Source organism: Nerophis ophidion, linkage group LG10 (genome assembly GCF_033978795.1).
Source record: "Nerophis ophidion isolate RoL-2023_Sa linkage group LG10, RoL_Noph_v1.0, whole genome shotgun sequence".
Taxonomy (NCBI): domain Eukaryota; kingdom Metazoa; phylum Chordata; class Actinopteri; order Syngnathiformes; family Syngnathidae; genus Nerophis; species Nerophis ophidion.
The window spans coordinates 64,539,336-64,556,327 of record NC_084620.1 but is presented as its reverse complement, the minus strand read 5'-3'; the positions used below and the strand labels follow the sequence as shown (position 1 = coordinate 64,556,327).

General features: G+C 39.6%; 1 protein-coding gene across 3 annotated transcripts in view; it reads right to left on the bottom strand.

Annotated features, from left to right (window-relative positions):
• Positions 1-16,992, bottom strand: part of tbc1d22a (TBC1 domain family, member 22a) — a 348,296-nt gene that overhangs the window by 276,132 nt on the left and 55,172 nt on the right. For all 3 annotated transcript variants that reach the window (XM_061914479.1, XM_061914478.1, XM_061914480.1), the window contains exon 6: positions 16,076-16,146. In XM_061914479.1, the coding sequence (XP_061770463.1) occupies positions 16,076-16,146 (71 nt within the window). The remainder of the gene's footprint in view (positions 1-16,075; positions 16,147-16,992) is intronic.

Here is a 16,992-nt window from a genome sequence, read left to right as displayed (position 1 = left end):
AGAAGAAATAATGATTTGTCTTTGTTAGAAATATAGCTTGGTCCAATTTGTTATATATTCTAACACAGTGCAGATTGGATTTTAACCTATTTGAAACATGTCATCAAAATTCTAAAATGAATCTTAATCAGAAAAAATTACCAATGATGTTCCATAAATCATTTTTAAATTTTTTTTCAAAAAGATTCGAATTAGCTAGTATTTCTCTTCTTTTTTTCGGGTGAATTTTGAATTTTAAAGAGTTGAAATTGAAGATAAATTGTGTTTCAAAATTAAATTTTCTTTTTTTTCCTGTTTTCTCCTCTTTTAAAATGTTCAATTACGTGTTTTTTCATCATTTATTCTCTACAAAAAATCTTCCGTAAAAGGAAAAAAATGACAGACAGAAATACCCATTGTTGTGTGTGTGTGTGTGTATATATATATATATATATATATATATATATATATATATATATATATATATATATATATATTAAAGGTAAATTGAGCAAATTGCTATTTCTGGCAATTTATTTAAGTGTGTATCAAACTGGTAGCCCTTCGCATTAGTCATTACCCAAGAAGTAGCTCTTAGTTTCAAAAAGGTTGGCGACCCCTGCTGTAGACTATTCAATGTCATTGGTGTCTCCATCTGTGTTGTTCTTCAAATGTCTTGCTCTTTTTCTTACAGCACTCAATGACATTGAACAGCACGGCTTGATTCACACCGTATTTGTGCTTGTAAACTGCCTAATGTGATATAAATACACGCACCCTCAAAATGTCAATTTCACTCATTTGTTAACAAAACTGGTCCACATTAATATAAGGACAATAATAACTGTTTTTGCTTTCACTAAAGTAGCCAGACAAGTTAAGTAGACAACGAAAATAATAGAGCAAGAAATGCATTCAACCATGTTGTGTAAAAACTACAAAACTACCAACTCGTTGTGAAAAAGGTTACAAATTATACTGTAGGAGCCTAAATGCTGTTTAAGTTAATTTACATATTATGGAAAGTGCTTTATGTTTATTCAGCCAAAAGGGGACTATTTACTTAATTTAAATAATATGAAAATGTATATGGTACATGCTCAGAATAATTTTAAAGTACACTTTATTTGTCAATATTATATTTGTCTGAATAATTTTAATGATGTACTATTTTATACTGCTTTAATACAGTGAAGACTACGTAGATGTTTAATTCCATATATGGCGGAAGGATCTGTGTGGTAATATGGTTTGGACACAATGGCAGTCAAGTATGGTGGGATTGAGCCACATAGTTTTTTGACCTTACTCTTACTTTTTCTAACTCTCTCTTACTGTAACAAACTTGCTTTTTTTGTCATTAATTTCTTTCCACATCGTTATTGTTTTATGTTTCTGAAGGATTAAGTCCACAAGTAAACGATACAAAAGGAAGAGGAGCGTCTGGCGTTTTGTTTGTTGTTGCCGCAGCAAGCGGGAGCAGGAGAAATTAGAGAAGCGCCAATCTAAGTCTTCATAAGGAATCTACATATACATTGCACGACCTTCACAGTACAAACAAGTCCAATAATGTAACTATTTTAATGCAATTAACCATAACGACAAAATCTAACTTCCATCCATCCATTTTCTACCGCTTATTCCCTTTTGGGGTCGCGGGGGGCGCTGGCGCCTATCTCAGCTGCAATCGGGCGGAAGGCGGGGTACACCCTGGACAAGTCGCCACCTCATCGCAGGGCCAACACAGACAGACAGACAACATTCACACTCACATTCACACACTAGGGCCAATTTAGTGTTGCCAATCAACCTATCCCCAGGTGCATGTCTTGGGAAGTGGGAGGAAGCCGGAGTACCCGGAGGGAACCCACGCATTCACGGGGAGAACATGCAAACTCCACACAGAAAGATCCCGAGCCTGGATTTGAACCCAGGACTGCAGGAACTTCGTATTGTGAGGCAGACGCATTAACCCCTCTGCCACCGTGAAGCCCCAAAATCTAACTTGTTTGCTTTAACTGAGGTAGTCAGACAGTTAAGTAGACAACCAAAATAATGGAGCAAAAAATACATCGAACCATTTCCTATTTGCATACTTTGCAGGAGGCTACACGTGGATTTGGTCCACGTTCTATCCAAAGTTTGTATTCGTCATTTTCCGTCCAATGTTGATTAAAATGGCAACGTGGTGGACCGATGCACCACTGTCCTCTTGGGGGCGACACTGAGCCGTATATACGGCGTCGGCATGACAACAACCTAATGTACGGGCTGGTGCAAAGCCAACAGTTTAAGCGTGTAACTTTAATTTTTAAGGAAACATTTTTTTTTCTTCCATTTTATAATTAGCCTACAGTTGTGATCAAAATTATTCAACCCCCACACAATTGTGTTTTAGCAAGTTGGACATTTATTCTGTTTTTTGTTTATAGTCATATCAAATAAAGATGTGTCAAATAGACAAATGCAACTTGAATTGTAACAGTGTGTTTTACAAAATACCAAAACAGGACATTTTTCTTAATATGTCATTGACAAAATGATTCAACCCCCTAGTTACATGCATCTTTAGTACTTAGTAGAACACCCTTTGGCAGTAATGACATCCTTCAAAGGTGATACATAACTTCTTGCAACCATCTACAGGTATTTTAGCCCATTCCTCTTGTGCAAAGGCCTCCAGTTCATTCATATTCTTGGGCTTGCGTGCTGCAACTGCCTTCTTCAAGTCCCACCACAGCTTTTCTATAGGATTTAGGTCTGGCGACTGTGAAGGCCACTCCAGAGTCTTCCAGCCCTTCTTCTGCAACCACTCTGATGTTGATTTGGAGGTATGCTTGGGATCGTTGTCCTGTTGGAAGGTCCAACGTCTCCCAAGCCTCAGCTTCGTCACTGACTTCATGACATTTGCAGCTAATATATCCTGCTAGGAAATAGAATTCATAATGCCTTGAACGCGCTGGAGATTCCCGGTACCTGAGGCAGAGAAACAGCCCCAGAGCATGATTGACCCCCCACCATGCTTAACAGTAGGCAAGGTGTTCTTCTCTTTGTAAGCTTCATTTTTTTCTCCTCCAGACATAACGTTGATTAATAGGCCCAAAGAGTTCCACTTTTGTCTCATCACGCCATAGAACAGTTTCCCAAAACCTTTGGGGTTTGTCCAGATGATTTTTGGCATACTGGAGTCTATTTTTCTTGTGCCTGGTAGTCAGAAGTGGGGTGCGCCTGGGAGTTCTGGCATGGAGGCCTTCATCTCATAGTGTGCGCCTTATTGTCTGGGGCGAAACCTGCGTTCCCCCCTCTGCAATGTCCTGTTGTAGTTCCTCAGCTGTTACCCGGGGGTTTTTCAACACTGTACGCTTCAAATACCGGACAGCGGTTGCACACAGCATCCTCTTTCTACCACGCCCAGGTAGTGTTTCCACTGTGTCTTTAACTTTAAACTTGCGAATTATGCTCCCAACTGTGTCTCTTGGAATGTGTAATGTCTTTGCTATTTTCTTATATCCATATCCTTTCTTATGAAGAGAAACTACCTCCTCTCTTGACTTCTTTGACCACTCCCTGGACTTCACCATGTTGCAAATACACCATTGACCATCTACAAGAAGCTGAGCGCCACAGTTTTTTTCAATCAGTTTAATTGTTGCTCGTTATGATTCTAATCACATCTACAGGTGTTTTCAACACCTGATTGGAAAGACCTTATTCAAATTCCGTTCTTAAGAATTATGATCTTCAAGGGGTTGAATAATTTTGTCAATGAGATATTAAGAGAAATTACACTGTTTGGTATGTTACAAAATATAAAGTTGTAATTCAAGTTGCATTTGTCTATTTAATGCATCTTTATTTGATATGACTATAAACAAAATACGGAATAAATGTCCAACTTGCTAAAACACCAAAATTGTGTGGGGATTGATCACAACTGTATCTCGAGTCAGACTGCCGAGAAATATGATGAACATTTCCAATCACTTTACCCACATTTCAAGGATTTTTCAAACCTTGAAAACACAACATTAAAATCTGAGCATTTTCAAGGTTTTTAATCACCGGTATGAACGAACCCTGTGAAGTATTTCGTTATTCACTCATTTTTTTGTTAGACACACAGAATAAAGAAATGGGGTAAAATTGTTATGATATGAAAGTGGATAGGATTAAATAAGCTCCGCTTCTTCCTACTACTTTTCGGACGTGCTGTAATGAAACAAGTGGAAATATGTGATGCATTACATTCTATCATATGCATGTTCGAAATAAACTGAAACTGAACGGTTTGTACCGATAATTTTTTTTACACCTCTGTTTTTAGTACAAATAATGTTTTTTATTATTTATTTATTTAATTTAAGGCAAATTAATGGACTTTAAATAATTTCTGTTCAACCCCAAACAAGACGAGCAGTAGAAAATGGATGGATGTTAAAGACTAAAACAAAGTGAATGAGGTTATTCTTTGTTGTAAGTTGATCTATATTTCTTTATGTTTGCTTCTTTAATTAGGATACAATGTTATGCAGAGGATTACTTATAACAATTTAAGGTTTTACTACTTACGTATAAAATACTACACGGTCTAGCTCCATCCTAACTTGCCGATTGTATTGTACCATATGTCCCGGCAAGAAATCTGCGTTCAAAGGACTCCGGCTTATTAGTGATTCCCAAAGCCCAAAAAAAGTCTGCGGGCTATAGAGCGTTTTCCGTTCGGGCTCCAGTACTCTGGAATGCCACCCCGGTAACAGTTCGAGATGCTACCTCAGTAGAAGCATTTAAGTCTCACCTTAAAACTCATTTGTATACTCTAGCCTTTAAATAGACTCCCTTTTTAGACCAGTTGATCTGCCGTTTCTTTTCTTTTTCTCCTATGTCAAACTCTCCCTTGTGGAGGGGGTCCGGTCCGATCCGGTGGCCATGTACTGCTTGCCTGTGTATCTGCTGGGGACATCTCTGCGCTGCTGATCCGCCTCCACTTGGGATGGTTTCCTGCTGGCTCCGCTGTGAACGGGACTCTCGCTGCTGTGTTGGATCCGCTTTGGACTGGACTCTCGCGACTGAGTTGGATCCATTATGGATTGAACTTTCACAGTATCATGTTAGACCCGCTCGACATCCATTGCTTTCCTCCTCTCCAAGGTTCTCATAGTCATCATTGTCACCGACGTCCCACTGGGTGTGAGTTTTCCTTGCCCTTATGTGGGCCTACCGAGGATGTCGTAGTGGTTTGTGCAGCCCTTTGAGAGACTAGTGATTTAGGGCTATATAAGTAAACATTGATTGATTGATTGAATTGTATAGACAAATGCAACTATTTGTAGTCACAGAGGAGAGTGGGGGGCACAAAATGTTTTTCGTCTTTCTCGGGGGGGCGTAACAGAAAATAATTGAGAGGCACTGCTCTAAATGAGCTGCAGTACACTTGCAGTTTAACATAATAATCTGGAAAATCAGTACTGCTGCTTTATGATACATATCATATAAACCCTTGGACTTATCAGTATTTCCACAGCCAGTTAGTTTTTGGTCTCCCCCAATGCTTCTCATTTTGCAGCCACACTCCATTAGCAAATGTACATATTGCCACGGGCTGACGTTCTTTCACAAAGCAGAAAAGTCATTAAATCTATTTCCCTTTTACTTCGGGCTCGGACGCCAAGTGCTCTTTAAACAAATGAAATGAGATGGCGTCATTTCTGAAATAATGGGAAGTTCAACAAGATGCATTTGAGCGGCCCCGGGGGACAACCTGTGGAGCTTGCTCCTTGCTTGTATAGTGAAATGAGGTGGAGCAACAATACACTCTGCAATATTTCCTGTCGACTACTTTTTCATTTCCCTGCTGAATAATAAGAGTGGCTGTGCACCCCTCGCTGTGATGTGGTGGTAAATGCAGGACGTTGGGGTGGATTTACCCAGCACTGAATGCAAGTGGGGGGGGGGATTTGTTTCTCATCTTTGGCAGATAAAAAAAAAACAGCAAGTGTCTAGTGGAGGAGAGCGGGAAGGAGGAGGGGGAAATCTAAATAAGATGGTGCACGCTGGTGAACAGGAGAAGGGCACAAGGGACATCAGTGGAGTGAAGTTTTATTAGGTGTCTCCGCCAACTTTATGGGATACAGCGAGCGCCGTGAGCCTGAGTGTGTGTGCGCAGATTGAGAATAGATTCCCAGCCTGATCCCTCTTATCCATCTCCATGCCATGTTGGCACAGACAGGACAGAAAGAGCTAGTCAAGTGTTATGACATTCCAGATGATATGAGTGCTTTTTTTTTTGACTCCGGCTCGACACTTTAATCCAAGCTTTTGTTGTAAACCTAAGATAATTCATGCTCAAAGATGCACAAATCTATTGAAATCCTCACCAGGTGGACCAGAAACTTAAAGTTAATGTTAAAGTACCAAAGATTGTCACACACACACCGGTTACTTTTAGACCTCCACCCCAGATCACACCTCAATCCAACCCACTTCTCCAAAGTGGGCTGGCTCAGGGTGGAGGACAGAGTAAAACAACTTGCACTGAGCCTAGTCTATAAAATCCGCTACACCTCCTTGATACCGAAGTACATGTCGAACTACCTCCTTAACGTAATTGACCGCCATAACCACAACACCAGGGGGAGCTCCACAAACCACGTTAAACCCAGATTTTGATCTAACAAAGGTCTTAACTCATTCTCTTTCTATGCCACATCAATGTGGAATGCACTCCCAACAGGTGTAAAAGTAAGTGCATCTCTATCCTCCTTCAAAACTGCTCTAAAACAACACCTCCAGGCAACTTCAACACTTTACTAATACCCTCCTCCATCCACATCCCATCTCCCCGGATTATAAACAACCTAATGTAAATAATCAAATGTACTTCTAATGTATATACTTGTTCTTATAATATCTGAACTCACTATGTTCTCTGCTGGCTGTACATATCCTACTAAGTAAGACCTACTCTGTTTTAATGTCCATTTCTCTGTTGATGCAATTGTTGATGACCGAAGTACTGATATCAACCAAAGCTCCCCCAAATTGTAAATAATGTAAATAATTCAATGTATATACTATGATGATTAACCTGTGTGATGACTGTATTATGCTGATAGTATATATTTATACCATGAATTGATTAACGTGGAACCCGACTTAAACAAGTTGAAAAACTTATTCGGGTGTTATCATTTAGTGGTCAATTGTACGGAATATGTACTGAACTGTGCAATCTACTAATAAAAGTATCAATCAATCAATCAATCTGCATTTGACCAATCACCCTTGATCACCCCCTGGGAGGTGAGGGGAGCAGTGGGCAGCAGCGGTGGCCACGCCCAGGGAATAATTTTTGGTGATTTAACCCCCAATTCCAACCCTTGATGCTGAGTGCCAAGCAGAGAGGTAATGGGTCCCATTTGTATAGTCTTTGGTATGACTCGGCCTGGGTTTGAACTCACAACCTACCGATCTCAGGGCCACTGAGTAGGTTAACTTCTGATAGAGTAGTAAACATACACCGTGCAAACTTAACATTATCTTGACCCTATCTATCTGCGTTTGCATTACCCCTGGAAATGCGCAAAACATAAAATCTTGCAAAAAGAAACTGGTAATGGAAATGGCCATAGTTCGATATTGAAGTGTGTCGCAAAAACATGATGGAAACACCTATTTTTGTGTTTACAGGGCACCTAAACTGCGAACCGATGCAGAACAACGAGGGAAGATGGGTGGTCTTGGTCTCGCTTCCCATCGGCGGCACCGAGGCGTCTTGCACCTTTCCCGGGAAAAGAGGGCAACCTGCAGGCTCGGAGAGACCCACATGCCCAAACAACGTGCATGAGGCTGTCACGCCAAATTTCTTCTCCCTACAAAAACCTCCACCTCCCCATGTCTAGCATTAAAAGATTACAGTTGGTACAAAATACAGCTGCTAGACTTTTGACAAGAACAAGAAAGTTTGATCATATTACGCCTGTACTGGCTCACCTGCACTGGCTTCCTGTGCACTTAAGATGTGACTTTAAGGTTTTACTACTTACGTATAAAATACTACACGGTCTAGCTCCAGCCTATCTTGCCGATTGTATTGTACCATATGTCACGGCAAGAAATCTGCGTTCAAAAGACTCCGGCTTATTAGTGATTCCTAGAGCCCAAAAAAAGTCTGCGGGCTATAGAGCGTTTTCCGTTCGGGCTCCAGTACTCTGGAATGCCCTCCCGGTAACAGTTCGAGATGCTACCTCAGTAGAAGCATTTAAGTCTCACCTTAAAACTCATCTGTATACTCTAGCCTTTAAATAGACCTCCTTTTTAGACCAGTTGATCTGCCGCTTCTTTCCTTTCTCCCATGTCCCCCCCTCCCTTGTGGAGGGGGTCCGGTCCGATGACCATGGATGAAGCACTGGCTGTCCAGAGTCGAGACCCAGGATGGACCGCTCGTCGGGACCCAGGATGGACCGCTCGCCTGTATCGGTTGGGGACATCTCTACGCTGCTGATCCGCCTCCGCTTGAGATGGTCTCCTGTGGACGGGACTCTCGCTGCTGTCTTGGATCCGCTTGAACTGAACTCTCGCGGCTGTGTTGGAGCCACTATGGATTGAACCTCCACAGTATCATGTTAGACCCGCTCGACATCCATTGCTTTCGGTCCCCTAGAGGGGGGGGGGGTTGCCCACATCTGAGGTCCTCTCCAAGGTTTCTCATAGTCGGCATTGTCACTGGCGTCCCACTGGATTTATTCTCCCTGCCCACTGGGTGTGAGTTTTCCTTGCCCTTTTGCGGGTTCTTCCGAGGATGTCGTAGTCGTAATGATTTGTGCAGTCCTTTGAGACATTTGTGATTTGGGGCTGTATAAATAAACATTGATTGATTGATTGATTGATTTACTTCCGGGGTCAGGCATAATACGGACGTTTTGTTAACGCTATTTTATAAAAATATAACGCTATAATATAAAAATACAGATGTTTTGTTAACGCCATATTATAAAAAAAATTAAAAAACAATTTCCAAAGTGAAGTGAATTATATTTATATAGCGCTTTTTCTCTAGTGACTCAAAGCGCTTTACATAGTGAAACCCAATATCTAGGTTACATTTAAACCAGTGTGGGTGGCACTGGGAGCAGGTGGGTAAAGTGTCTTGCCCAAGGACACAACGGTAGTCACTAGGATGGCGGAAGCGGGAATCGAACCTGCAACCCTCAAGTTGCTGGCATGGCCACTCTACCAACCGAGCTATACCGGTATAAAACAATTTTCAAACACAAGCTATGGGATGACATAAGAGGAAACGTGACCCCGGAAGTAAATGCGTCATCCCATAGCTTGTGTTTGTAAATTGTTTTTTTTGTTTTTTTATAATATAGAGTTAACAAAACGTCTGTATTTTTATAATATAGCGTTATATTTTTATAATATAGCGTTAAATAAACGTCTGTATTAATCATGACCCCGGAAGTAAATGGGGGGGAAGCCCTTGAATCCCCTGCGATTCCTTGTTCACAGTTTTCTCCCAAAAATCCCTTATTCGGGGCCGCTGCCATACCGAAGGACGTTGCCTTTGAGCAATCACCCGCTGCCTTTGTCGTCTATTGACAATCACAAAACAGCGGTGGCTGCAATTGTAATCACAGCTCCAAAACCATGGAACCGCAAAGCGTCCATCTTCCTCAAAGGGGAGTCCCGCGGGATGAACATTTACGAGAATTGCGGCTCATGATGCAAAACGCCCTTCAACGGAACCACCTAATGTACTTTATCGACATTTTTAAAATGCCTCTATTATTTTGCAAAAAACTGCAATAGAAACGCAACTTATGTTTAGTAGAGGTAAAACCAGTGAATGACATCCAGTAGAGCAGTGGTTCTCAAATGGGGGTACGCGTACCCCTGGGGGTGCTTGAAGGTATGCCAAGGGGTACGCGAGATTTTTTTTTAAATATTCTAAAAATAGCAACAATTCAAAAATCCTTTATAAATATATTTATTGAATAATACTTCAACAAAATATGAATGTACGTTCATAAACTGTGAAAAGAAATGCAACAATGCAATATTCAGTGTTGACAGCTAGATTTTTTTGTGGACATGTTCCATAAATATTGATGTTAAAGAATTATTTTTTTGTGAAGAAATGTTTAGAATTAAGTTGATGAATCCAGATGGATCTCTATTACAATCCCCAAAGAGGGCACTTTAAGTTGATGATTACTTCTATGTGTAGAAATCTGTATTTCTAATTGAATTACTTGTTTATTTTTCAAAAAGTTTTTAGTTATTTTTACATCTTTTTTTCCAAATAGTTCAAGAAAGAACACTACAAATGAGCAATATTTTGCACTGTTATACAATTTAATAAATCAGAAACTGATGACATAGTGCTGTATTTTTCTTCTTTAAGTCTTTTCTTCCAACCAAAAAATGCTTTGCTCTAATTAGGAGGTACATGAATTTAAAAAAAAATGTTCCCAGGGGGTACATCACTGAAAAAAGGTTGAGAACCACTGCAGTAGAGGGTCAACTTTTGCCAAGGCCATCTTAAAAAATCCTTGACTTTGCAGATTTAGTTTTTTTTAAAATGCCCTGGGGGCTGATTGTAGATACAGTGCATCTGGAAAGTATTGACAAGACAATTTGTAATGTTATAGACTTATTCCAGAATAGAATAAAATTGTACACACAATATCGCATTACCAAAACATTTTTACAGCTTTTTACAAATATTAAAAACCAATAAATCAGGGGACGGCGTAGCATAGTTGGGATTGTGGCCGTGCCAGCAACCTGAAGGTTCCTGGTTCGATCTCCACCTTATACCAACCTAGTCACATCCGTTGCTCCTGATGGGACGTGGTTAGCGCCTTGCATGGCAGCTCCCGCCATCAGTGTGTGAGAATGGGTGTGTGAATGAGTGAATGTGGAAGTAGTGTCAAAGCGCTTTGAGTACTTTGAAGGTAGAAAAGCGCTTATACAAGTATACCGTATTTCCTTGAATTGCAGCCGGGGAGCTAATTAATCTAAAAGTTATTCTCACTCCTGCGCTTACCAAAGGCATGCGGTAAAAGTAAGCATGCGCAAATTATTTTAAAACCTCTTCTCACTCCGGCACTTACCAAAGGTATGCAGTAAAAATTTGAGCATTTGTGGTCCTCTCCAAGGTTCTCATAGTCATCAGTGTCACCAACGTCCCACTGGGTGTGAGTTTTCCTTGCCCTTATGTGGGTTTTTCCGAGGATGTCGTAGTCATAGTGGTTTGTGCAGTCCTTTGAGACATTTGTGATTTAGGGCTATATAAATAAACATTGATTGATTGATTGATGTATCACGTGTTCATTCAAGGCTAAGACAAAACACTGAGATATATATCGTATATCGCGATATGGCCTAAAAATATCGCGATATTAAAAAAAGGCCATATCGCCCAGCCCTAGTTCCTACTGCTTAATTGTAATCCACTTGTAGTAAATTTAGTTGGTTGGGCATGATTTGGAAAGCGACACACCTCAAATGGCCACAACCGGGAAAGCTATTTCCACACTTGCCTTGTCTGAATATAAACAACTTTTGGGGAAATATGCACTCTTTTCGCAACCTTCAAACACGCTAGCAATGTGGAAAGTTTATACGGGTTATACATGAAATAAATGTATATATGTCACGTTTACTGCAAGAGGTGCTGACCTCTTGTTCTTGTCCATTTGCAGTCGGTAGTGTTTTAATCCTCACCGCCTTTGTGACAGATAAAGTAAGTTTCTTACAAATATTACCCCTGCAGCACGAGGAATAGCGAAACATATTTCACCACACATAGTAGGAGGATATAATAGCTAACCGCTAACAGCAAGTTAGAGCTTCTAAATGTAAACAAATGCCATGGGTGGATCTACAGACATCAACTGTAACAATACCAAGTACAAACCCCGTTTCCATTGGAGTTGGGAAATTGTGTTAGATGTAAATATAAATGGAATACAATGATTTGCAAATCATTTTCAACCCATATTCAGTTGAATATGCTACAAAGACAACATATTTGATGTTCAAACTGAGAAATATTTTTTAGTTTGCAAATAATCATTAACTTTAGAATTTGATGCCAGCAACACGTGACAAAGAAGTTGGGAAAGGTGGCAATAAATACTGATAAAGTTGAGGAATGCTCATCCCACACTTATTTGGAACATCCCACAGGTGTGCAGGCTAGGTGGGAACAGGTGGGTGCCATGATTGGGTATAAAAGCAGCTTCCATGAAATGCTAAGTAATTCACAAACAAGGATGGAGCGAGAGTCACCACTTTGTAAGCAAATTGTCGAACATTTTTAGAACATTTCTCAAAGAGCTACTGCAAGGAATTTAGGGATTTTACCATCCACGGTCCGTAAAATCATCAAAAGGTTCAGAGAATCTGGAGAAATCACTGCACATAAGCGATGATATTGAGGACCTTTGATCCCTCAGGTGGTACTGCATCAAAAACTGACATCAGTGTGTAAAGGATATCACCACATGGGCTCAGGAACACTTCATAAAAGCACTGTCAGTAACTACGGTTGGTTGCTACATCTGTAAGTGCAAGTTAAAACTCTACTATGCAAAGCAAAACCCATTTATCAACAATACCCAGAAACACCGCCGGCTTTGCTGGGCCCGAGATCATCTATGATGGACTGATGCAAAGTGAACAAAGTGTTCTGTGGTCCGACGAGTCCAAATTTCAAATTATATTTGGAAACTGTGGAAAATAACCATAGGGATTGCTATAGGCGCAAAGTGCGAAAGCCAGCATCTGTGATGGTATGGGGGTGTATTAGTGCCCAAGGCATGGGTAACTTACACATCTGTGAAGGCACCATTGATGCTTAATGGTCCATACAGGATTTGGAGCAACATATGTTGTCATCCAAGCAACGTTATCATGGATGCCCCTGTTTATTTCAGCAAGACAATGCCAAGACACGTGTTACAACAGCGTGGCTTCATAGTAAAAGAGTGCGGGTACTTTCCTGGCCGGCCTGCAGTCCAGACCTGTCTCCCGCCGGAAATGTGTGGCGTATTATAAAGCGTAAAATACGACAGCGGAGACCCCGGACTGTTGAACGACTGATGCTCTACATAAAACAAGAATGGGAAAGAATTCTACTTTCAAAGCTTCAACAATTAGTTTCCTCAGTTCCCAAACGTTTATTGAGTGTTGTTTGTTGTTAAAAGAAAAGGTGATGTAACACATTGGTGAACATGCCTTTTCCCAACTACTTTGGCACGTGTTGCAGCCATGAAATTCTAAGTTAATTATTATTTGAAGAAAAAAAAAAGAGTTTATAAGTTTGAAAATCAAATATATTGTCTTTTTAGTGCATTCAACTGAATATGGGTTGAAAAGGATTTGCAAATCATTGTATTCTGACGTCATCGCTAAAAGACCGATAAACAGAAAGGCGTTTAATTTGCCAAAATTCACCCATTTAGAGTTCGGAAATCGGTTAAAAAAATACATGGTCTTTTTTCTGCAACATCAAGGTATATATTGACGCTTGCATAGGTTTGGTGATGATGTTCCCCTTTAGGTTACAATGCATAGAAAAAGAATAACATTCTTGTCTTACTTAAGGATTGTGAATGATAACATTTTTTAAAAATGCAGCTACCCTTTAAAACGTTGTTCACAGAAGTACTTTAAAATTGTCAAAATTAACATAAAAATTAGATTTTGGCTAAGGCACTATAATGGGGCATATGAGACATTCAAATAGCTGAAAAGTACCACAATATAGAACTTTTAATTAGTATAAGCCCCCCACTACACACACGTCATTGACTCACCTTTCAGTGACAAATGAAGTGAACAAGCATTTTCTATCAGCGTATTAAAAAAAGTTTCATGATACTGCATCTTACCCCACTATTTATCAAGTTGTCCTTCACTTATGCCCCACCAGGCCATCAAGTCTGGTACAAATCTATTAGTGGACTTTTGAGTAATGACACTAAAAAGCATGGACAAACACATAACCGACAGTAAAAACTGACTGTGCTGCGAATGGGTTTTGGCGCATTAAAGACAGCATTTCAATGTTAACGTCAATCAGTCTGTAGCCTTATCGGCTTCCTAAATCTTCTGGAAAAAAAGGCTCCACACGAACTACTATAAATGCACTACCCAAAGCGAGTGACTAAAAGATGACGCTTTGGAACAAAAGGGGGAATGGTATTGGAAGAAAGGTCACTCATAATTCTGCGGCATGCTGCGTTGCTAGTTTGTCCTAGCCCACTTCCTGCTTTTGTAACACTCATTTCTCCGCAGGGAAGCATTTCTCAATGTAGATCACGGGGGAGATGTACTTATGCAAACTTTACATGCATATACAGCAGCCATACATCCATATATGCGGCCGCACAGCAAACATACAGCAGATAGACCATTAAACGGCCGGTATCTCTTGCAGGGTCCTATGGTGTTATATTGCATCAATTTAGTACGGCACCAAATAAGGCAGTTGTAAACAATTAAAAGCCCCCGGTGGGGTAGCTCTGCACCACCAACACCACCGCCGCACACACTAACACCTTTAATGACATCTTTTCTGCGGCACATTAGCTATTGTGCGGTAATTAATGGGAGAGTCACGGTGCTCAAAAAGCCCGTCGTCCCTCTGCAGACTCGCCGCTGTACACCACAACAATGGCTTAATGAGTAAACACGCCGAGTGTTTCATGAATAAATTATTGGTTCCTCGCAATTAATTTTCCCCTATTCAAAACACACAAACTGTTACCGGTCTTCATAAATCAAAAAAGGGGGGTGAGTGGGGGGGGTGTCAGGACAAAGAGGATGACAGCAACTTTGTGTGTTTGTGATTAGTGGAGATCATGTGTAATGTGTTTATTATTAGTTCTACAAGTTAACCACTGTGTGTACTTTGTGTAGTGGTAGCAGCAGTAGTACTAACTCAGAAGATCAAAGAAAGTGTGATAGAAAAGTTACTTTCTGCACTTACATGACAATGACCTATGTTATAATATATATTCATTTATTTCAACATTTTTATTTGTATTAAATTATTTAAGCATATACATTATACAGTTTTTATTTTAATATCAAGGAAATTAATTTGAACAAGTTTTGGGGTATGTATTTCATTATTTCTATATAATTATTCAACAATATACTGTATATTAAATCATATTTTATGTCAGGGAAAAAAGTTTAAACAAAAATTCAAGAATGTTTTTTTTTGTTTGTTTTGGGTTTTTTAAAGACTACCATACTATAAGCCAGTGGTTCTCAAATGGGGGTACTTGAACTTCGTATGCCAAGGGGTACGTGAGATTTTTTTTAAATATTCTAAAAATAGCAACAATGCAAAAGTCATTTATAAATATATGTATTGATTAATACTTCAATGAAATATGTATGTAAGTACATAAACTGTGAAAAGACCTGCAACAATGCAATATTCAGTGTTGACATTTAGATTTTTTCATAAATATTGATGTTAAAGATTTCTTTTTTTGTAAAGAAATGCTTAGAATTAAGTTAATGAATCCAGATGGATCTCTATCACAATCCCCAAAGAGGGCACGTTAAGTTGATGATTACTTTTATGTGTAGAAATCTTTATTTTTAATTGAATTTTTATTTTTCAACAGGTTTTTAGTTATTTCTATATCCTTTTTTCCAAATAGTTCAAGAAAGACCACTACAAATGAGCAATATTTTGCACTGTTATACAAATTAATAAATCAGAAACTGATGATGAAGTGCTGTATTTTACTGCTTCGTCTCTTTTTTTTCAACCAAAAATACTTTGCTCTGATTAGGGGGTACTTGAATTAAAAAAATGTTCACAGGGGGTATACATCACTGAAAAAAGGTTGAGAACCACTGCTATAAGCTACCCAGAAAAATACTCACAATGAATATAGTTTTTGACCCCACAAAATATTTTTCCCAAGCAGAAAAAGCGAATTGAGGTGTCAAAAATAGATATTTGTATGGGCGTCTTAATTAGTTGCAGATTTTTGTCATTCCGGGGGTTTCTCGGAATGTAACCACAATGAATAGCAGGGAAGTAAGCATGTGTGAAACTTACAGAGAGGAGCTTCCACGTGATTGGCCGAACTTGTCGCGGGATTCCAGACCAGCTGAGTTTCCGAAGCTCTTCTGTAAAAAAAATAAAAAAAATAAAAAAATTAACCTCTTATTTAAATGAATGATTACAATTATGTGTTGATAAAGAGGTCATTCAAACCGTTTTAATGTTATCCTGATTTAAAAACATTCTTGGTACACCTTCACATTACTGGGTCATTAAATAAATCAAATCAAATCAAATCAACTTTATTTATAAAGCACATTTAAAATTTACCACAGGGGTAGCCAAAGTGCTGTACAATGGACAGGTTAAAAGATAATACGAAGACCGAGCAAACAACACAATACAAACAGAACATGATAAAAAATAAATGAATAAATAAAAACATAAAAACATTAAAAAACAGGTTCACAGCAGGTGTACAATGGGACGCCATTGCAGGATGGATATATCTTAGTGTTAAAAGCCAAGGAATAAAAGTGTGTTTTTAAGAGAGATTTAAAAACAGGAAGAGAGGAGGCTTGTCTAATCAGGTCGTTCCAGAGCTTGGGAGCAGCAGCAACGAAAGCTCTGTCACCTCTAAGCTTCAGCCTTGTGTCAGGGACCGTCAGTAGCAGCTGATCGGCTGATCTTAGGGATAGAGTGGGGCAGTAAGGCTGAAGGAGGTCAGAGAGATATGTTGGCGCGAGGTTGTTTAGACGTTTAAAAACAAATAGAAGGAGTTTAAAATTGATTCGATAACGCACAGGGAGCCAGTGAAGGGATGCTAATATAGGGGTGATGTGCTCACGTCTGCTGGTCTGTGTTAGCAGACCAGCAGCAGAGTTCTGCCCGAGCTGCAGGCGGGCGAGAGAGGCCTGGCTAATGCCGACATACAGGGTATTGCAGTACTCTAAACGATTTGAGATAAAGGC